Source organism: Rhipicephalus microplus, chromosome X (assembly GCF_043290135.1).
Source record: "Rhipicephalus microplus isolate Deutch F79 chromosome X, USDA_Rmic, whole genome shotgun sequence".
Classification (NCBI taxonomy): domain Eukaryota; kingdom Metazoa; phylum Arthropoda; class Arachnida; order Ixodida; family Ixodidae; genus Rhipicephalus; species Rhipicephalus microplus.
This window is the reverse complement of record NC_134710.1, coordinates 293,713,276-293,735,753: the sequence shown is the minus strand read 5'-3', so window position 1 is coordinate 293,735,753 and position 22,478 is coordinate 293,713,276. Positions and strand designations below refer to the sequence as shown.

The 22,478-nt window shown below is 42.5% G+C and overlaps 1 protein-coding gene across 1 annotated transcript in view; it reads right to left on the bottom strand.

Annotated features, from left to right (window-relative positions):
- LOC119162165 (uncharacterized) overlaps window positions 1-22,478 on the bottom strand; it is a 123,534-nt gene that overhangs the window by 50,474 nt on the left and 50,582 nt on the right. The window contains exons 14-28 of the mRNA XM_075879360.1: window positions 22,139-22,192; window positions 21,786-21,839; window positions 21,620-21,673; window positions 20,516-20,560; window positions 19,577-19,630; window positions 19,441-19,485; window positions 17,949-18,002; window positions 15,589-15,633; window positions 11,547-11,600; window positions 10,973-11,017; window positions 10,247-10,300; window positions 6,406-6,450; window positions 5,729-5,836; window positions 5,507-5,560; window positions 3,202-3,255 (exon numbers count right to left, since the gene is read on the bottom strand). Coding sequence (XP_075735475.1) covers window positions 3,202-3,255; window positions 5,507-5,560; window positions 5,729-5,836; window positions 6,406-6,450; window positions 10,247-10,300; window positions 10,973-11,017; window positions 11,547-11,600; window positions 15,589-15,633; window positions 17,949-18,002; window positions 19,441-19,485; window positions 19,577-19,630; window positions 20,516-20,560; window positions 21,620-21,673; window positions 21,786-21,839; window positions 22,139-22,192 — 819 coding nt within the window. The remainder of the gene's footprint in view (window positions 1-3,201; window positions 3,256-5,506; window positions 5,561-5,728; window positions 5,837-6,405; window positions 6,451-10,246; window positions 10,301-10,972; window positions 11,018-11,546; window positions 11,601-15,588; window positions 15,634-17,948; window positions 18,003-19,440; window positions 19,486-19,576; window positions 19,631-20,515; window positions 20,561-21,619; window positions 21,674-21,785; window positions 21,840-22,138; window positions 22,193-22,478) is intronic.

The window sequence follows — 22,478 nt, the reverse complement described above, 5'->3', positions numbered from 1 at the left end:
AATAAAAGATAGTGAAGAGTGTCTTAGTAATCTGCAATTCTCTGTTGGCATTGCAATGATGAATAACTCAGGGGAAGGATTGTAGCTCATGAATACTGATCTGAATACGGAAAGCAGAAGAATAGGTCTGAAAATTAATATGCGTAAAACTAAAGTAATGTGGAACAGTCTCGGCAAAAAACAGCACTTTGCGATAAGTGGCGAGACGCTAAAAATTGTAAAGGAATATGACTACTCGGGGCAGGTAGTGACCGCGGAGCCGAACCACGAGATTGAAGTAACCAGAAAAAGAAGAATGGGGCGGAGCACATTAGCAAGCATTCTCAAATCCTGAATGTTAATCTACCACTAACCCTCAAAAGAAAGGTTTTAAACAGCCGCATTTTGCCAGTAGTTACTTACAGAGCAGAGACCTGGAGGCTTACAAAGAGATTTCAGTATAAATTGAGGACTATGCAACGAGTTGTGGAAAGCAAAATGATAGGTGTAATCTTAAAAGACAAGAAGAGAGCGCAGTGGTTCAGGGAACAAACTGGGGTTAAGGATATCATAGGTGACACGGGCCGGGCACGTAGCACGTAGGCAGGATTACCGCTTGTCATCAAGGGTGGCTGACTGAGTTCTCAGAGACGGCAAACGCACGGGGGGAAAACAGAAGTTTAGGTGGGCCGATGAGTTTTAAATTTTGAGAACGTGGAGCAGAAAGCAAAAGACCATGTTAATTGGTGGAACGTGGGAGTGGCCTTCACCCTGCAGTAGCCGTAGTCAGGCTGATGAAAATGATGATGATAATGATGATGATGATGAAAAGTGTGGCACTAAGCGAATTTCAATCTTCATTGCACAGAGATCAAGCGTAACTAATAAACATGAACGTTTCTCACAAAATACAGGTATGTAGCTTCCATGAAAAATTGTGTATGATGGCTTTTTGTCATCAACAGCTCTTGTGATGGTGACAGCGAGAGCAAACAGCTATCAGTTAGAAGCTGCACAAGGTCCTTGCAACTGGTAAATTTTTGGGGATTCAAATTGTCATTTAGAGTTCCCGTCATGACCATTCTAAAATTGTTTTCACGGATTCTGTTTTATTGCATTAAAGAGGCCCTGCAACACTTTCTAACGCGTCAGCGTTAAAGAGCTCGTTTCCCAGAAGTTCCTTGTCTTTGGTTCTGAGCAAAAAACCATCATCTTGTGTGTGATCCGAAAATCGAGAGAGATGCAAATGCAATAAATAACAAAAATACTAGGTATGAGTGGGGATCGAACCCGGGCCGTTTGCGTGGCAAGCGGGTATTCCACCACAGAGCAACGCCCTTCTTTTCTTACATGGTATTCATTACGAAGGCGGTTTACGTATATATTTACATAGCGTACGACGTACATAAGTCCGCTTTGACAAGTGTAAAATGAGAGCTACAGAACAAATTTTATGAACTCTGTGTCTAAAATGTTATTTGAGCAGCCCAATTAATGAACTCTGCATGTATATTTTTTAATGCACTTAAAATAACTTCCTCTGTTTCAAAATTCAGTGAAAGTAACTTTCATGCTTTACAACACACGCGTACTGCATACATGCTTCTCAGTAAAACATCAATTATTGTAGTAATAATGCGTGGAACAAGCATGCATTGCCATCAGGCGTCATAACGTGCGGTTAACATAACAACTTCATGGTTTAAAGCCATTCACCCACTACAAGGGGTACACACGTTACTGCGCCTATTTCCCTAAAATCACGTAGCTGGTGCTTAGCAAGTTCGAAAAAAAACGCACTAAGTCTTGAAATACGCTCTAGGGACATGATATTGCTATCGAGTTCAACTCTTAAAGGTGAAGCTTAAGGATTCTCTACTTTTTTTTAGCAGCACCAGAAAACGCTGCCGAGCGATCATCGAGTGTTCGGATAACACGTGGGCCAAGCGCTATAACGCAGCATGCGGGCTGGAAGTTCTCAAACTCATAAATCGCTCACTCTTCTTTCAAAAAATGGTTCCGTAAAAAGAAGACCACGGCCATTGATTTATCTCAGCACCACGAGCTACACAGCTACCGTGGCCGCCGTGAGATGCTGCGACGTGTACGCGCGCTCGCTCGTGATCACGCTGAAGGTAAGCTGCCTGTTCGAAGGAAAATAAAAAAAACAGGAATTGTTTTAACTTATGGCGTATGCCAACTAACGGACATAGATTTTTTATCCGTTGCTATCCCTGTGCCTGAAGAGCTTTCAGTGTGCTCGTCGGTACGAAAAGAAAGAAAGAAAAGCCTGTTAAAGCGTGTAACAGGACCCCGTAACTTCGTTCAGACTTGTCAGTTTAAAAAATCTTGCGGCAATAGTTGACTATTATGAATATATTCAATTATTACTCAGAAAAGTGTTGCGCGACCCCTAAAAACAAATACTTGTACTCTCATTTCTCGTTTTTTCCTTGCCATAATTTATGCGCCATGACATTATATGTCAAACTGCTAAACGTATTCATAACCTGTTATTCGCGTATTGTGTTCTAGTAAAATTATTGTTTCTTTTTATATCTGTTTCACTTCGATGCAGTTCACTGCCTCGCTTTGTGAAAACTCTGGCCTGTTGTTTGAACCTAGCTCCTCTCCCCATTGTAACTCGTTGAGAAGAAATATACGGGATCAATAAACAATGAGGAGTACTGCAAAATGAAATTTTATTTGCCTTGATGGCGAAAAACTATATCGTGTGTTTTTTTCTTTTTCTCTCATGTTGCGGTTTGCCAGTAAATCCAGAATGTTCTTACTGTAGGCGCACCGCTCCTCAAAAGTTTGCAATAGCTTTAAGCACATCTTTAAATATGTTTTAAGCACACATAAATAGTTTTAAACACACCTAAAAACGCAGGATTGCAAGATGTATGTTTGCTTTGCTACCTTACTCTGATGAGAGGTCATACAGAGACGAAAAGAGAAAGAAATAGGAGGATAGAATGGGCATTACGTTATAGCATGGATGAATACGCGCAGCAAGACTCTGTACAATCGCTGCGACCTGTAGAGTCTAGGCTTCGTACAAACTTTTATCGTAGATTTCTGAGCTAGCGACGTACACTGGCGTGGTTTAACAATGACCTCTTACAAAACGCGAAAATGTAATTTGAGGCACGCTTACAATGAATACTAGTAGTCCACTTGTATATTTCAGGTAATGCTAAATGTATATGCCTGCTTCACCTTCGGTCCAGTCGTTCCTGGATATCCTGGGAATCCCGGAATACCAAGTTTGCCCTGAAGAAAAACAAGAATATATATATTATCCACAGAAAACATCAAAAGAACATGAAAAGATATAGGTGTGCGGACACTACACAGTAATTTTCTGTTTAACGCATGGAGATATTTATAAGCGATTCTCAAAGCTTAAGTGGTCTTTGAGAGACCACTTGAATTCTATCACATATCACATCAAACAAGCAAATGTTCGGCGATGGTTGCATCATATACCGCAAAATTTTAACTCCCGCAGATCATCTGGCACTACAACAGCATCTCGACTTGATCACAATCTGGTGCTTAAAGTGGCAGGTGACTGAAAAATGCAAAATATTGACGTTCAGCCGAAAGCAGTCAAATTCAGTCTACACATATCCTATCAACAATAAAGCTATATTCGCAGCGGACCAATACAAGTACGTTGGCATTAACTTCACTCTAAAACTACCCTAGTCAACACACATTGAAAAAGCTACTGCCACAGTCATACGCACATTCGAATATCTGAAATGTAACTTTCATATGGCACCATCCATTACACGTAAACTGACATATCAAACATTTCTTCGCCCACAACTAGAGTATGCACCATCGATCTGGTGACCTCAGCAAGCCCATCTCATTGACTTACTAGAATCTGTGCAAAACCGTGCTGCACGTTTTATTGCGTGTAACTACAATTGCTATTTCAATGTAACTATCATGAAGACTTCATGGCCCTTATCATCCCTGGCATTGCGCAGGAAACTAGCGATTCTATGTTTATTTCATGAAGTCATCTATAGCACACGTAAATACCTTGCCACTATCAAAACCCCATCGCACATCTGCGCTATCACGTGCCATTACTCTATGGAATGATCTTCCTGATGATTTGTGAACATTCGCGATCACGTGGCGTTTATGAATAAAATACTAAATATTTACAACTGTGTTTCCTAAATATATCCCTCTCATTAGCGTTTGTTGTACATTTACATGTCAACTCATTTAAATATGTATAACATAAGTTTCATAACATTTGTGCATGTTTACTCTCATACTGAGCAATTGTATTCTTGGGTTTTGAATTTATTTTATTTGTTCTGTTTTTCGTGGTGAAAAAAAAAAGTTCTGTATAGTCCCCCTCACATAATACTCCTACTTGGAGCCTGGGAGGCACTAAAAAAACTGTACATTGCGAAAATAGACATGTATGTCAGGTATTGATCAAATACAAACTACAGTTCCTCGCTGTAAAAAATTTCACGGGACTATATTCACCCTATGTAACAGAAGTCAGTCAAACTTGATAGATAGTACTAAAATTATTCATTTATTCACGGAATTCACACAACGCCGCCATGGGAATATTGCAACAAAGTGGAGGGGGGGGGCACATACAGCGTCTACATAGTTTAAGTACATTTATAATATAGAATACGGAAAGCGAATATAGAGCTTAATGAGGATAACATACCATTACACATGTAGCACGATATTTCAATGACCAACAGATACAAAATCACCGCCATATCTACAAAGTTAATGATGTTAGAGGAGCTTGCTCGGAAGTGCAAGGGGCGTTTCTTGCGAGACCATTTCTGTAGGAAGGGTTGTTACCGAGCCGGCGCATGATGTGTGCGTCGAAGGCAGCGTTGTCGCGCATGTTTCGCGGCCGGCAAATCATAGTGTTGGCCACGTCGGTCTGCTCATTAACCACCTGCCCCTTTATGCCATACTGGTCGCTGCTGTGAGTCGAATGCCTAACGTTCATAAATGGCAGACGTGGAGCTATGAGGCGTTCTTCAACGAGGTTGAGGAGCAGGTTGGTGATGGGGCTTTGGACGATATCGGCACTCGTGTGTAATCTCCGTCGTAGGAACCTATCACGTGCTACCGTGCCTTCGAAGCGACGAAAACGAAGTGGACGCAGTCGGGAGGAGGCGAGTGCACGGGTCATCGAAAACCAACGTCTTGAATGGCGGCGCGTCATCTAAGGAGCATTGTTGGAATTGCCGGAGAGGGGACCAAAGCAGCGACCTTGAGCGACTACCGGAGAATAGTAGACCAGCAATACTGGTGTACACGCTAGACGCCCCCACCGGACAAGGCGCGAGCAATACAAGCTTGCCGACCAAGCTCCTAAAAGTTATAATACTTATGTTACAAGTCACAAAGATGAAAACGAAAACAGATATCGGCCAAGTTTACAATATATACTTTCAATTAGCTAATATAGGTAACTTTATTTGGGTACGTCGTTATTGTACAAGCAAAAACAAACCTTTTCACCTGGTGGTCCTGGCGGCCCTTTCTCTCCTCGAGGTCCCTCAAATCCCTGCACGAGTTGTCAAGACGTTAAAGAGCACAATGTTTTAAACCCGTATAGGAAATGAAAACAAGGAGAATATAAGGGCATAATGATAAAGATCCACTAACTGTTACCTCCATGCGTGCTTTGTTTTTCTTGTTTGAATGCATGTGCCCCTGACGTATGCGTACTTGCCTTGGGACCTTCAGGGCCTTCTATTCCTTGTCCACCCTCGGTACCCGGAGGACCTCGCTCCCCGTTCAGTCCATGGTCACCCTTTTGGCCGTCAACTCCGGGTGCACCCTGTGAATACAGCCATGGCACGCAGTTGAAGTATAATATCCTATACAGTTCCTTCTTCCTGGGGCACCTATATTAAGAACTTGTTGTTCGCCAGCAAGCTACCAGCAAGAAATACGTCGTACTTCCTCTACAGTGACATATATATATATATATATATATATATATATATATATATATATATATATATATATATATATATATATATATATATATATATATATATATATATATATATATATATATATATATATATATTTACTATGGCCTTCCTGCTAGTTTTATTTGGGAAAACATGATTAAGTACAACACCCGTGTTGTTAGCAGTAGCATTGCCTTCTCGTCGCTATGCTTCAGCACGGTTATTTTTTTCGCCGCACGGTTATAACCAGTGCATATGTTTCAATGCCGAGTCTTTCTCAGAATCTTGTAGAGTGAAAATATTCAGTTATGGGATCGAGTTAACCTCACCAGTGCTTACTGCCCGAACTATATTAATTAGCATTTCTTTATTGCAGAGTTTTTTTGTGAAAAAGAAAATGCTCGACGTGAGAGTTTGAGAAAACACAAACCTTATCCCCTTTGTCACCTGGAGGCCCTCGTGGACCGTCGTCACCCTGCATTGCAAAAAAACAATAAAAAGTATCTACCTGAACCAAAAAGACAAATAACGGACATATTATCATTGAGGCCGGTTCTCACTAACAGCCGGAGTATTATATGAACTGGATAAATCTTTTTATTAAATACTTCGGTGGGTGCTGCCCGTAGATTTACTGCAAATATATACTGGAAAAAGTAAACCACGTTTTTATGTCCGCAGTCGTAAGATCGGTATACTAAGATACGAAGATCAAATTTACTTGTTCGGCATAGTAATTTGCCACCCTACAATATTCGAAGCTGACATGACAGGCATGGTTTCGTAGTCTGTGGCATCGATAGATAATGAAGAAATCAGCAAATTGGTGTAGGCATTCCTGAGAGACATTCCTTAAATCCTAATATTATGGGGACAACACATAATTGTATACATACAACTCCACATGTGTTTTACTTCATAAGAGGGAATGAATGAATTAATGAATGAACTTTATTTAAAATCCGGCAGTTTTCATCAGGCGAGGTGGGGAAAGAGAAGATTAACCCCTGTCCCTTCCCACACTCCGTCAATTATGAAGGCGGTGCCTCAGGTGACCACTCGAAGTCCTTGGGCCCGGGCGGCATCTTGCCGGACGGCCCAAAGCTGGTCGGCCAGCTCGTCGCTAGTGAGTGCCGCCTCCCAGCGGCTGCGCAGCTGATGCCGCCGATGGGCAACAGTGACTGCAACCGGGGGCCGACCCCTGCACTCGCGCGGTGATTGCAGCAGCAATTGGCCTCGGACACGGCCGGGCTAGACTGCACCTGAGCGCGCTTGCGCGCAAGTGCAGTCTAGCCCGGTCGTGCCTCGGAGTTTGTCCCTGCCTAGCATGCGTCGCGAAGGGAGCGGCGGCAGTGACAACTTTTCCAGCACACTCACAAAGCATGTACCGCAGTGCGGCCCTTTCTCCGCACGCTTCACACGCGTCCGTCGGGTATAGGTGAGAATAACACAGGCGTATGATCGCCGGGCTATTGTTGCTATTGTCGAGGTGCAAAGTGATGATTGAACATTCTTTAGGATTATATGCGATGCAGGGGCACAAAATGAATGGACCATTTCAGACTTCCTTTTTTAAAGACGATAATCTTTTTGGGGAAACTTCCACGCAAAAATTTTGGTCTGTCTGTCTGTCTGTCTGTCTGTCTGTCTGTCTGTCTGTCTGTCTGTCTGTCTGTCTGTCTGTCTGTCTGTCTGTGTGTGTGTTCGTCCGCTATAACAATACCAAACACGGCTCAAAGCGTACCCCAAACGGCCAACCCCATCCGCAACGCCCACCAATATTGCTCAAGTTTCCGCGTAGATACTTGTGCGACTGTCAATAAAAAAACAATCACTGCAGATATCTGAGACACCATAACAACACGTCGATATTTTTCATGTGTTTTTATACTAGAGAAGGCATACATAAGTAATTATAAGGAGCATGCCGTTTATCACGCTGCGCTGACATTGCAACGCAATGCTCAAAAAGGCAAGTGTTGCAAACGCTTTGCTAAGACGACATGGTGGTGGCACCTACCCGTTACTTTGCATTCTATACCTTTTCGCCTCCGAGACAGGCGCGCACGCCGTCCTTCGTTTTCGAAGAGAACTGCCAGACAGCGCTCGTGTCAAACGCGCCTCGATGCGGTCGTTCGCCTTCGCTGCACGGATCGAGACTCTTTAACGCAGTGCCTCCAGAATACAACTCGCGGATTTTCTCGCGCAGAACACCAAATAAACATTTTTTTCACTCTCTCCAAACGCAAGACTATCGTCTTTCGACGACATTTGTGGTGAAACAGGCAGATACGGCAGATTTTTTTTCAGCCTTTATCATTTACGCCTGCGTGCGGCCAAAATTGCTGTGATCAGTCACTTTTCACGACTGATAAGGAAGGAATCAAATTGAAAAAAAAGTATATTTGCGCAATGCATTTTCTTTCTTCAAGCTAAAGGTTTTTTTTTTTCTTTCTTCAAGCTAAAGCAAGTTTAAAACGATAGTGAAGACATCAGTACATGTACGTACGACATCGTTAGATGAACTGTTCAGGAATGTCTGATACGAATTATATACTATGCACATAGATGAATATCTCATTAATCCGCCGTCCTGTTAGTATATTGGACGGCGTTCACCTGCAGGGACGAAGTACATGGGTTTGATCTCTGCCGAGGTGGTCGAATTTTCATGGAAGTGAATTGCTAAAGGCATGTGTACCATGCGCCTCGGTGGATCAATGGCTAGAATGCTCGTCTGCTGACCCGAAGGTCGCAGGTCCGATCCCGGCTGCGGCAGTCACCTCTCGATGCAGGCGAAATGGTCCGTGTACTTTGCGATGCAAGCTAAAGAACCAGATTATCGAAATTTCCGGACTCCTCCACAACGGCGTCTTTAGAATGATATCGCGGTTTTGGGGCGTAAAATCTAACGTATTGTTTAAGGCCAGTGTACTGGCAATGTCAAAACAAGAAAGAACAGCAGATGCTCCAAATATCTGGAGCCCTCCAATACGGCATGCCCCACTACCACATCGTGGTTTCGGCATTTACAACCCAACCAATTATTATGTATTGTTCTCGATTCGTGTATATTATAGCGTCTTCTTCGAAAGCGTGGTTTTACCAAATGTATAACATTTTGATTTATAGTATCACACGGTTGCGTAGAAAAAATATTTGTACGTGTAGAAGTAGTGCATTAGAATCTTAGTATTTGCTATGAATTCACCTAATTATTCTGGAAGCTCTTTTCTGCCTAAAACATTAATGCTGCTACGCAGTGGCAGATGTCACTGATCAGGTATATGTAGAGTCCTTAATTGGTTGCACGATAGCTAAATATCTTTTTAGCTATCTGAAATTTATTGTGCAGACATGTGCGAACATTTTCTGCTCTATATAACTCCCCTAGGTGCATTGCTTCATTTTAACGCAATTGATAATTTTGAATCCAGCTAATCTTTTGTTTACTAGCTCAAACCATCACAATTCAATAATTCATAAAACATGTAGTATACACCAAGGCGCTCTGGCTTTTTTGTTGATATTGTACTTTTTTGTTTGTTTTTTTTGTCATTCACTGTCGTTGTCAAGGTTGGATTCATCAACTGCACCGTTGTGTTTGCCTGTTATTTTTAATGTTTCATACTGTTATGTTTTAGTGTTCTGTGGACTATTTTATTTTTTCTGCGCTCTTTTCATGCAAAAAAAAACAATGCTGCGCGCAATATTGTGTTTACGTTTCCTTTGGCACGGTTTCGATTCCCTCGCCAGCCACATTTGGCGGGGAGGGAGGAGTGGGGAATGCCGAGAAGTTTGGTGTACTTAAACTTAGATGCACATTGAACTAACCGAGGTGTTTGAAGTTATTGTGGCGCCCTCCACTTAGGTGTGCCTTGCGGGTCGTGATCATGTGTTTCTTGGACGTGAAACAGGATTATATCATTATATTAGTTTATTATTATTATCATTATTGTTGTTGTTGTTTGCTCTCATCTTCGTCACATTACGATCGACGCGCATACCTACCATAGTCTCAATATAGTGTTTCCACTACTAACATGCGAAGCGAGGGCGGCGCATACGATCAAACCACCTGTACGGTCCACCGACACGTGACAACCTGCCATGAGAGATTATTCTCTAGAAAATACCTTTTAAATATATTGAGCCTCAATCTCTCATAAAAAAGGTAACTAGTGTCGACGGTCGGTAAGTATGAAGTTAAGAGCTGTCATTTCCCGTAACGAAGGAGCTTAGTATACATCTAGAATAAAATGATCGTATACCTTCACGCCGCGGGGACCTGGGAATCCGGTTGGTCCCTGTTGTCCAGCTTGCCCCTGCGCAGATTTAGAGCAGTACTTAGAGGCCTGAAATAATAATTAAGGGCAGAGCTAAAATACTACTGATTCTCCGGTATCAGACAGAGAAATGATAAGCAAGATTGTAGACATGATAACAATGCTTCATTCGCTGGAAGATTGAAGCAGCCGCAAGTAATGTCTAATGCCATAACGATGGTACTAATGGAATGAATGAATGGTAGCCTTTGATGGTTAAACGAAGCCAAATGGAGCTAAATGTAGCTGACTGGAGAAACATGGAAGCATTGCACCTTCGGTCACTCCGTTTCAGCAGGCTGTGGCGCCTCTGGTGTTGGTGTTGCACATGCGTCCTGGTCGACTTATTCACAGATCGCTCGTACTAATGTCTATTTCCATATCACGATCGTGACTCACCATGAGTCGAGCAATTCCGACTCTCGTAGACCTGCTTGCACAATGTATAAGTTCTGATACCACCTCACGCGCTCATTGTGGTGCATGCGGAAGAAATAATGTATTTGGATAATGTTTGTGGTACAGAAATAACTGTTTTGTGAGCTACGTAGCATTGCGTTTGGTCCTTCAAGTACTTCCCTTCTGAAAGGAAAAGCCTCACACTGGACAACATAGAAAGAATACGTTGTTTTCTCACGCCTATGCATGCCCCGAATATATTCCATTCCTCACCATATCACCTTTACCACCGGGTGGACCAGCACTTCCTGGTGGTCCCTGCAAATAAAGACAAACATACTCAGTGATTTTCAAAGAAAGTAGCATGGCACATGCACTATGCTTCGACAGTGCTCCATTTAGTTTTCATACATGAGCCTTACTCTTTTATTCTTCCAAATGTTTCGGTTAAAACGCGAAGATTATTGTATGGGAATCTGAACTTCAGAGAAGCCAATTGGGATAAGTATTTACTCTTTTAGGTACTTTGGCGCTACTTTTTTATTGGCCATTCTGTTGTTTCTAATCTTAATTATTTATGCAACTCAGATACCCTGAAGAGAAGCCAAAGAGATCAAGGTGACGAGATGATGGCAAAAAGCGGTCGTTATATTCTATGTCATTCTATAAATCAGTCTATTAACCAAATATATTGCTATATTACTGTAAACACTGGTAATAGAAAGAATGTATGCTAATGAACATAAAACGACAGTTTTTTTTCTTTTTTTGTTTACAAACATTGCAACAAATTTATTGCTTCTGCCACAAGCAAAGTTGCATAATATATACTTTGATGCAAACTCACTGGCATTCCATCCGCTCCTGGGAGACCTGGAAGCCCTGGTTTTCCTCTAGGCCCCTGAAAAGCAACTATAGGTTAAAATTCTGACTGAAACAAAGTACTACTCATTTAGTTTTTTTTTTACTTGCGCAATGAATTTTTACAATTGAACTCAGTGAACGTTGTCCTTATCACCAAAGTTTTCACATCGTGGGATAAAAAATCGAAAATGCAAACGTCGCGATTGTAATGCCAATACCTACAATAAGTATAGCATCATCGCCCTGATTGGGCACTGGGTGCGTTACTATCACATTTATATCACTGAAATTATAACGCGATTGAAATGTATGTCAATGAAATCTTGCAGACATGCTTTCACGGTGGCCTTGGCCCTTATTTTTCAGTGTAGACTTCACGGTGGTAATGAAAATTCAATTTTTTTTTATATGCTGTTTTGTAGTTGGCACTGCTGTATGTTTACATTTAGGTTTCTGAGTGACCTCGCATGCATTCGCTTAAGGTGTAGCTAAACATTTATTCCAAATATTATCGAAGTGAACAGTGACTGCTCTGAGATAGACATGAAATGTGCCCATCTGTGGACCTTCTTGCTTGAAAAAAAAAGAGTTTTTTTTTTACGTAAACGAACAAAGCCGCCTAAAGGTAAGACGTTAGGCAAAGGCTGTGTGAGATGTCGCATTTTAATTGGTCTAGTGCATACGGGGAAGAAAAAAAAGCCTAGCAGAACAACACAATAGGACAGAGCGCTAACGTCCGACTGAGTTATTGGCTAAATACATCAAATATGCAGACTTGCACAAGCGTTCAAAAACACCCGAACATGACGCCAAGATTTAGACATCATCTTCGCAATGTTACAGACCAATGTTTCATAGGTGGTTCGCCTAATTAAAGAAACACACTTCATGTTCCGGTAAATTCAGTGATAAAACCATGTTTCGGGTGCAAGATGAAATACAGCGGCTTTGCAAAGTAGTGAATCACTACATATCACGCACCACTATTTGCTCAACCAAGCGAAAAACGCCATACCAAATGAAGCAGGGGTTGTATACTGAATACCACTTTCATGTCGCAAGAGTATATTGGCCAATTGGGGCACTGCTCTAAAGGGGTACTGACACAAAAACATTGGCGTCGCGCTTTCCTGCTGCAATGTGTTGCGGGGGGGGGGGGGGGGGCGCTGTTAGTCATGACACGACAGATCGTGTGCTGGAGCACGCGATAGATAATTATTTACAGGCCCCTTATTGTGGATCAGTTTCAGCTTCGGTTCGAGAGAGCTCCAAAAACTGGGTGCAGCTGTCGCCACCTAGCGTGTGCAGATCTGGGCCACGTCACCACACAGAATTATGACACACTTCCGCACAGTAGACATCATGAATTACTTACAAATAGGAAATGCTACTGCAGTGTCGTCAAACACAGATCTTTCTTATTGTGCGCCACAGCCACGCACTCGCAATCAGCCGCCAAAAAGTGTAGACTGCGGAAACAAACGCGGCAAAAAAAAAATGGCGGCTGTGGCGTCAACATAACTTAATTTGTGGACTGCAGTGTGGTGACTTGGGGAAGTAGGGGGTCACCTCAGGGTCCCCTTCGATGGTGTCATTGGCGCAATGGATTCGAGGGCTCACGCAAACTTCAAAATTATTTTTAAATAATTTCCCAGTGATATTCGCTGTTGGTACTTTGCAGATGATATACGAATGTTCTTGGGAATCGACCCCACAGGCTATCTCGGCCGCGAAATTATGTGTCAGTGCCCCTTTAATGAAACGCTAAAATGGCGACATTACAATATCCACAAAGCAATCCAGGGACACGGTGGAATCTACTACCGCGATTGTAGATGTTGACTTTTGTTTGATTATTGGGAAGTGGTAAAATAGCACTCGTCACAAATTACCCGGGAAATAACAGAAGAACATTGTATAGCACAAGTTGGAATCACATGTATCAGTGTCCCTTCGTTGGCTTTATCGGAGCACAAAGTCTCTTTTTAGATGCGAAGCATCTCTTGCTCGAAGTTATGTTCCACGGCGTCAGCGTCGACATTCATGCGCAACTCTTCCTTCCCTCTCTCCAACAGCTACGCGTTACTCTACGCGTTACACTTGACTCCTACCACCTGCTTGCGTTCACTCTCCAATTTCTTTCTCCTCTAAGCATCCCTTCCAGCAGCGCTAACACAGCTATTGCACAAGCGCGTTCCCTCCCCTTTCTCTCCTCTCCAGCACTCTTCCCTCTCTAGCCTCGCAACGCCGACTCAGGGAGCATTTGCTAACCTACGCTCGCCATACTCTCTCCTCTATGGATTCCTCTCCACGCCATTTACACCACTATTCTGCACGCACGTACACTCCCCCTCTTTCCTCTTCTATTATCCCCCTCTCTCGCCTCGCAATGCCGAAGCAGACAGGGTCTGCTAGCGAGTTTCTTGGTTGAAAAAACCGACTGCTCGCGCTACATAAGCGTTCACTGCCCACCTCCTCCCCCCTCGTATATATCGGCACTGGATCGTGCTGGTGGGAGATTTCTCCTGTGAGTAGTTGAAAAATAAAAATTCACAGAAGCGTGTTAACTAAGAGTGGTCTGCGGGTCTCTGTGTCCACTCGGTGTCTTTTCTCTCACTGCACATTACCAGCAATTGTCTTGTTCCAGTAGGAAACACCGCTTCTTCACTGCGTGCCTTGCATCTGCCTAGGTTTTTCTCCTGCGTAACGCCACGTTGATTGCAGCGTTAACGTCGGCGCCAGTGTAAACGTTAATGCCCGCTGCTTCGCATCTACACATGGTTTCCTTAGGCGAGACCAGGCGCAATTTTTTATAATCAAGTAAAACGTGTACGAAACCTTTGTCTGTGATGTTGCGGTGGTTTCGTCTCTTCTTGGAATTATGTTCAAGTGTTTTGGTATGCTTGCACAAGTCTAAATATTTGAGGCATTTTGCCAATAGAGCTCTCAAGTTGAAAGTTAGCACTCTGTCCTTGCTGTGCATCAGCTCGGTCATTTTTTTTTATTTCCCTGAAGATGTTGTACCAGTTCATTACGACCAACGCCTTCTCTATTTTATCAATGCCAGCCAGATGCGCCTGATCCAGCCGTTCACCACTCTCTCCTCTAGCCATTTTCTGCTCTCACCCATCGCCTAGCCTTCGCGTGTGCTTTGTGGTCATGGGGTAGAGAACCCCTCATGCAGTGCCTCACGATGAAAATCATATGAAATATTTATTTCTTTAGTGGCGCACAGATCCGTGTGGCGGCGTCTTGCATCCCTCGTGTTCACAATACTGGTGGTGACGCTAGCTACGTAGAAGATACGGTGTTTTGAGAAAGCGTGTCACTGTCCGTTGCTTCATGTGGGCAATTAATAGGAAAGCGTCACAGCAAGGCTATTGCATTCCCTGCGCTGTGATGCAGGGCCGCCATTGCTTCGAGCCACTAAGACTGATCACGAAGGAAGAAATCTAACATATGTATGATATTCGAGCGGGGAACACGCCTATCGCAACTCCGGAGGAAAGGGATCGGACGCACGTGTGACGCAAGCAGCGCTACCCATCATGTAGCGCCGCTTCACGACCACTCCGAGAACTAAGGCGGACCGACGGCTCCCATGGCGAAGCGCGCGTTTGCACTGGCATTGATAGAAATAAAGGAGGCGTTGGCACGACGAACCAACTCGCCCAAACTTCAACATTTGTGGAGATGTCGCAATACCTCTGTAACTTCTGTTCAGTCTACATATGCATTGGCCTCATTTCTGTCGTCTTTATAAGCTGCCATAAGTACAGCACGTGATAAAGACTTTGATAAGCTCATTTTACAGGGAAATTACGAGACAGCTCATAATTCATAGTATTTACCCACTGCATACGTGCAGATCTATTTGTCTTTTGCGCACATGATCCGATATAATTTTGGCACTTTCATTTTTTATGTGGAACTTAAAGAACGGTCTTCTCCGGGCTCAGCTATTGAACAAATTCAAAGTTTTTGCATGATTCATTGCTTATGTTATTAGGAAACTGTTTACATACCTGTGGTCCCAATGGTCCTAGGAGGCCCTGAGGTCCTGGAGACCCCTGAAGTGAGGCATAGGAAAAGTTTTGCCATTCAAGATATAGTTCCAAAACAGGCATTTGCCTTCATGAAGAGCACACGTCTGTACAGTGAAATAATATGTGGGTGCAGAACATGTCCAAACTGGGAAATATTCAAAAGGAAGGTAGCACAAATGGGCGATGTCAGAGCACGCTTCAATAAAAGATAAATAACATATGGCATGAATTGAGAACTTGTACGCCCATGTGAAAAGAAGTAGACCTTGGAGCGCATAGATGAAACAAAACAAAGACTCACACTAAATTAAAAACTTTCTGTTAATCGATGCAGATAAGGGACAAAGCTATATTGCAAAAATTTTCACTTCAATATTTTTCTTTACAGTGAAGTACATCTTTCACGAAGTCCTAAAGCTTAATGTCTGGGGTTCTACGTCCCAAAGGCACGATATAATTATGAAGGAAGTGATAATGGAGGGCTCCGGAAATTTGAACTATTTTGTGTTCTTTGACCTACACTGACATCGCACAGTACGCGGGCCTCCACCATTTCGCCGTCAGCAAAATGCAACCACCATGATCGGGATAGAACCCGCGAACTTCGGCTCGGCAGCCGCACATCGTTACCACTACTACACCACGGCGGACGCAGTTCATAAGCGTAGTTCATGTTCATATCCTATTGAGACATGTCCTAGTGAGCCGAAATCATGTACTACTGTAACTTAATTTTCAGAATTATCTTGTTTTATAAACATGGCTACATTGACTTGACGAATCAACATATAGATAAACATATTGCACGTGCTGAGCTTTCAGTTGCGTTCAGTTTTCTCATGAGCGCACTTTAAACTTCATGACAGGCCCGCCAACGATGGTTCAGTAGTTTAGGCAGTCGACTGCTAATCTGAAGGTCTCGCGTTCGAATCCTGGCTGTGGCGGTTGCATTTTCCATGGAGGCCAAAATGCTCGTGGCCCGTTTACTTAGATTTAGGTTCACATTGAAGAACCCCTGGTGGTCAAAATTTTCGGAGCCCTCCACTGTGGCGTCTCTCATAGTCATATCGTGATTCTGGAACGTTTCACTCCAAACAACATTATTATTATTAAGCTTTACTGCAGGTATTTGTCACATTTTACAAAGCTATATTGCCTATCACGATAAGGTATCACTTCCATGTGCCATCCGTCTCTGGAATAGTTTGCCTGACCACATTGCTTTATAGGCACACTGATACATTCCGCGATATCGTATCGAGCCCTTTCACAAACTTCAGCGAGTAGATGACGCATCGTAGCCCAAAATATATTTTGACTACTTTTGAACCTACTGTTATGATAGTAAATATCTTCATTTGCTAATATGTTGCGTCATACAGGACGTCAGATAACACGATTTATGCATAGTGCACTTATGCTTTCTTCTCCAGCTTATTCTGTATGGCAGTTATACTGCTTGTAGTCACCTTTTTGTTTCTTTGCACAGGGAATGCACCGTGCTGTATTGCTACCATAAAATGATTCTTTTTTGTCTCATCTGGTAATAGTTTTTTATCACTAATATTTTTGTTCAACTGCGTTGCAAACATTTTCATAAGAATTCGTTTTTAAGATCGCGCAGCTATGTAGGCGAAGATTTTGTTTTGTTGCCGCATTGCTTCTTGCATGCGAGAAACGTACTGTTTCGCTTGTTGGTTTGCGTGTATCTTTTGTATATTTTCCAGTTTCACGTGTATACGTGCGTATATCTTGTGTATTGTCCCCGTATAACTGAATGCCCTCCCCCCTCATGATCCCTGTAATTCACCTTGAAATACGTATTGAAATAAGTCTAGGAGGCCTAAGGCGGATGTCTGTAATTTTATATTTCTTTGAGATATATGCTTAATTCGGAAAATTATGTCAATGTCTTCTGTGTTATAAGGACAAATTATTGTTAACTCATACAAAAAAAACAATATTGTTTAGCATGTTCGCGATGCCCATGGAACAGGCAGCGAATAAATAAAAGTGTTGGGAACATTAAGCGTGGAATGTTCTATGTGCAAATGTTTTTACGCTGGTATGAAAAAATACGTCTTTTAAGCACCGGAATTTTCGTAAACTCTGTGTAATTTCTGTTAACGAGGCATAGAACTTTGCCATACGCACTTTTATGAAAGTTTGGCCAGAAAAGGGCAGCTATAAACCTCACAATAGCCGCACCTAGGTCACTTTTGCAATATAATTTTAAAAAATCACGTGGTATCACACGCCTGTAGCATTCGGGAATACGCGAAAGCTGTGGCCTAACGATCAGGCAAGATAATTGATGATGTGAAGAACAGGTCGCTTACCACTGGGCCCTGCATCCCTTGCTGCCCTGGCTGTCCAGGTCCACCTGGAGGACCCTGCAAAGAACGTATAATTTGTCAGCCACTATTTGTTCGCGCTCGGGCGCGCGAACAAGCATTACGATCGGAAATACCACTTTCTTATATATTACGTGCTGTCAACTTATGCAGAAGTCACTAAACATTCGTAAAGAGTGCTCAATTCAAGCTAAGGCCTTTACAAAATGGTCGTGAGTGAACAGGAAGTGCAATAACTTTCAAGTGCACCGAAGGTACTTACGCAACACGCGTGTCATATGCGGACGTACTGCTGACAGTCATTCAAGCTCAATATTACAATAAAGTATTGGTGCAGAAAACACATAAGGCATTGAACATGCGGGCATGAAAACTTATTCGCTCTTTTAACTTCTTTTTTAATTGTAGCTCAAGTGTCTTTGTCATTTTTTTTTATTTCTCTTTTTGAACACTACTCGCGTGATAGAACTATACTAGCGAAATAGCTGCTGAAAAATTTTAGCGAATGATGGCACAAATTTGTAAGCCACAATTAAAGGCACGTCTTAAGTCACTTGCCAAATAACCTTTTGACTGCTTCAAGTATTGAGAAATCGTTGAACGGGGAATGTCGTTGGAGCCGAGCTTTTCTCAAAGGGCTTGTCGTCATCAGGGTGGCAACGTAAAACAGCAACTTTTCTATCTCAGGGCAGCTGCTGTATTGACGAAAATAGGTCCGCTTGGTCAAAACTTTGGCTCCAGCGACATGCCCTGTTAGAGTATTCTTTCGTCACTTCAAGCCCTTAGCTTACCTATTTTCTGGTGAGAAACACTACATATCACGCTATTCCCTTTATTTTCTGCGGCTATACTAAATTTCAAAGTGACTTTCTTACAATTGCTTAAGACCGGTGTTTTATTGTGCTGTTCATATATTAACTTTTAAAAACTCTCCTTCAGCTTGTTCTGTGTCAAAAGTAGCCTTTCGGTAAAAGCAGGGCTTGTTCATCTCGATATCTTATGGCTCCCATTGTGCGGTTAATGCAATCTTTTTGAGGTATGTGTTCTTCAGGCGTGAAAATTGACAGCTTAAGCTTAACTTCGCTTTCCATTCAATCATTACTCTTTGTGAAAATCCGACAATTGATTGGGATCCGCCTGTCTTTGGCGCATTTGATAACATCCCCACAAACGGCTTTGTAGGTTCTAGGATGGCTTGGTTATTCGTATATCAATTTGTTTTTGTTTTTCTTTTTGACATACGCTAACCCTATTTTCTTGACATGTGAGATCTCTGCTATTTCATAGTTACCTTGCTAGAATTCGATTCTCATGACACTTTTCATTCATAGAACACATTGATGCTTTTAATTGGATCATGCCGATTTCATACGAATTTTACTACATACAACAACTTTTCTTCTCATTCCTTCACGCGAATTCTACATGGAATAAACTTAAAATATAAGCCGAATTGAAAATATGTCAATAAACATACCGCGTTACCCTTTGGTCCCACAGGCCCTTCTGCTCCCGGTATTCCCTGAAAAATAACAAATACAACTGTCAGCTTTCACATTTCACGTCGTCAACCGATGTCACTGAGATAAGAACAATTGTGCGTCAGTAATCACAGGTGGTCCTGGGAGTCCAACGAATCCGCGTGGGCCAGGGAATCCTCGTGGACCCTGCATTTCACGATGTCAGCAATCAATTATGAGCGCGTGAAGTTTCAGAAATACAATACAGAAATATGTACCAAAAAAAAAAGGACAACTGCAGTGATGCGCAGTGACACAGTCTCAATGTAGCAGTATCACTTACAAACGTGTTGCAATAACTACAAGTCCAAACTTATCGTATGTTACGACAGTCCACGCAGGTAGCAGATAAATTCATGCACTTAGTTTAAACATGCTTGCATCTGTAATGTAGCAAAAAGAAAAGGAGAAGAGAGAGCGTGATGGTTACTTTTAAACACAGCATTCGATTTTTTTTTTCAACAGTGATACTTTGAAAACAAGATTTGAACAAGTACCTGTCACTACAGAGAAGAAATGCAACGTCCTCAGGAGCTGCTTCCGCATTTCTTGCGGATGCAAACATTTATTATTACGACTCGCTACTCATAAATACGCAGTCATTTTCTACTATGTTTCATTTGGCAACAACAGCACTTGTAATCATCTGCTTTGCGTACAGTTGCGCAATTTTAACTCGAACGCTGCGCTACGTGTCTTGAAACGGCTTTATTGACGCCAGTGCAAGGCAAGTTTGGGTTCTGTAGCCGGGATGTACCCGTGCATGCCGACATACTATCCAAGCATATCAAATAATAGTCCAGGAAACAGTGTCCAGCACTTGGCGGCTGGCATCAGTCAAACGGGATGCTGCGGAGAATTTGGGTTAAGCTTGCAAACGTCTGTATATGAGCTTCTGAATATATGTGCGCGGAAATATTTTCCCATAGCTGTAATGGCTGTTTCGCAGCCACGTAGTGGACAAAACAACATCTATGAAGCACTGGTCGTGAATTGCTGAGATTTAGCGCATATGTTTCAGAAAAAAATTACCATCTCTCCAGGAAGTCCGGGCAGCCCTGTGGTGCCATCATCACCCTGTGTTTCACATTCAAAAATAAAAGAAAAAAATGCTGTTATTTCACACTGTTTATCCTTTCAAACAGCTAACATGCTTCTAAATATTCAACAAGCACAGTGACAGAAATGGAGCGCAGCACAATAGGTGGTTCACCAGAAGTGTCACTTTATGCCCTCATGCTTTGCCGTGGTGGTCTAGTGGCTAAGGTACTCGACTGCTGACCAGCATGAATCCCGGCTGCGGCGGCTGCATTTTCGATGTAGGCGAAAATGTTGTAGGCATGTGTGCTCAGATTAAGGGTGCACGTTAAAGAACCTCAGGTGGTCGAAATTTTTGGAGCCCTTCACTATGGTGTCTCTCATAATCCTACGGTGTTTTTGGGACGCTAAACCCCGCATATCAATCAATCCTCTCTATGCCCTCCTGGTTAGCTCGGGAAGTTTATATTGTTACTCGCGGTTAGAGAGGAAAGACACCTAATAATAACGTCAGGTGTTGTAAATGCAGCATCCACATATTATATTAAAGGATCATTATGCCGTACGTAAAGAGCCTCGTGTAAAATCCTGTTTTGAGGGCCTATGTGATCACAGTTACTTAAAGCCTATACATATATTTTAACACTCTTATCAGTTGTCCTGACTGTTTTTTGGGGCAGCTAAATCCAGATAACAATGGAAACATCGGTGGAACGACAAGCTCCGCGTTCGATCTCCTTCAGCAGTGATTAAAATTCTTCACATTTGTACTAATTCTACCATGTTTTTCTAATGAAAATGCAGCATTAAAATGATTTGACCACCATTCACAAATCTCTTCCTTCGTAACAATGTCTAGCAATCAGGTTGGCTAATGTGGATTTTGTAATAAGGTAGTACCTGTTTATAAAACGGTTTTAGCATATGAAGCGCTTCGTAATACAGACTTTTATTTCCACGAATAAAAATAGGCAATGAGTGCAACGTTGTTACACGGTCTCCCTTTATTTCTCTGTTTCAGGCGATGTGTAAATGAGCTGCTTCAATCGACCATTTTGCTTTCACATAACATTGCGCGATAAATTAAGAAATACGCACCGGAGGCCCTTCGTGTCCGACCAGGCCCTGGTCACCCGGCGCACCTATGAAACCCTGAAAAGTTGGCAATGTGGGCGGAATTATGTCGGAAACAGTATCACTCGCCATCTTGAGGCGTATTAAGAATGCGAAACCTTTCGTCGGAAAGATTTGATGCAATGCTGACCCTTTCACCTTTCTCTCCCGGCAGACCTGGAAGACCCGGAAGGCCTACATTGCCCTGCGTTACGAAAGAGAGAGTGTGTGTGCGTTCAATGGCAGTTCATTACTATAAAACAGGCTGTTGCATCTGCTCACTATGACATGGTGGTTACAGCTACGTATATATTTTGATGGTTTTCTTCTGCTCACAGGTAAGTTTTCGCTCTTCAAACAAACTGCAATATTTTTGCGCTTCAATGTCGAAGTACATTTATCATTCCAGTCGAATTCACTGAAAGAGATCTTAGTAACAATAATACGTTCCGTAACTGGTGCATTAGCAAGAAGCTGAAGTGAATGCTTTTTTTGGGCACTGACCTTCGGACCCGGAGGCCCCGGCTTTCCGCGTTCGCCGTCCTTGCCACTTCGTCCCTGCAGAGAAATCAACGCTCACAAATCAGGCAACAACTGCTCTGTTGACTAATCGCTTGTTTGAGTTAGCTTCTCTTTAATATTTTACAGAATCTCGGCGCTTTTTTATATACAGAACACGAAATCATGAGCCCACACTCATTGTTATAAGCTAACATTATCTTCTGGTATAATCCCGTGCTCTGTTCCTACATAGTGATTATTTGAAGAGCCTGTGCGCTGTTTGCGTGAAATTACGTCTGTCTGTTCTTGTCACACCTTTCTCACACTGCCGCTTAAATGAACG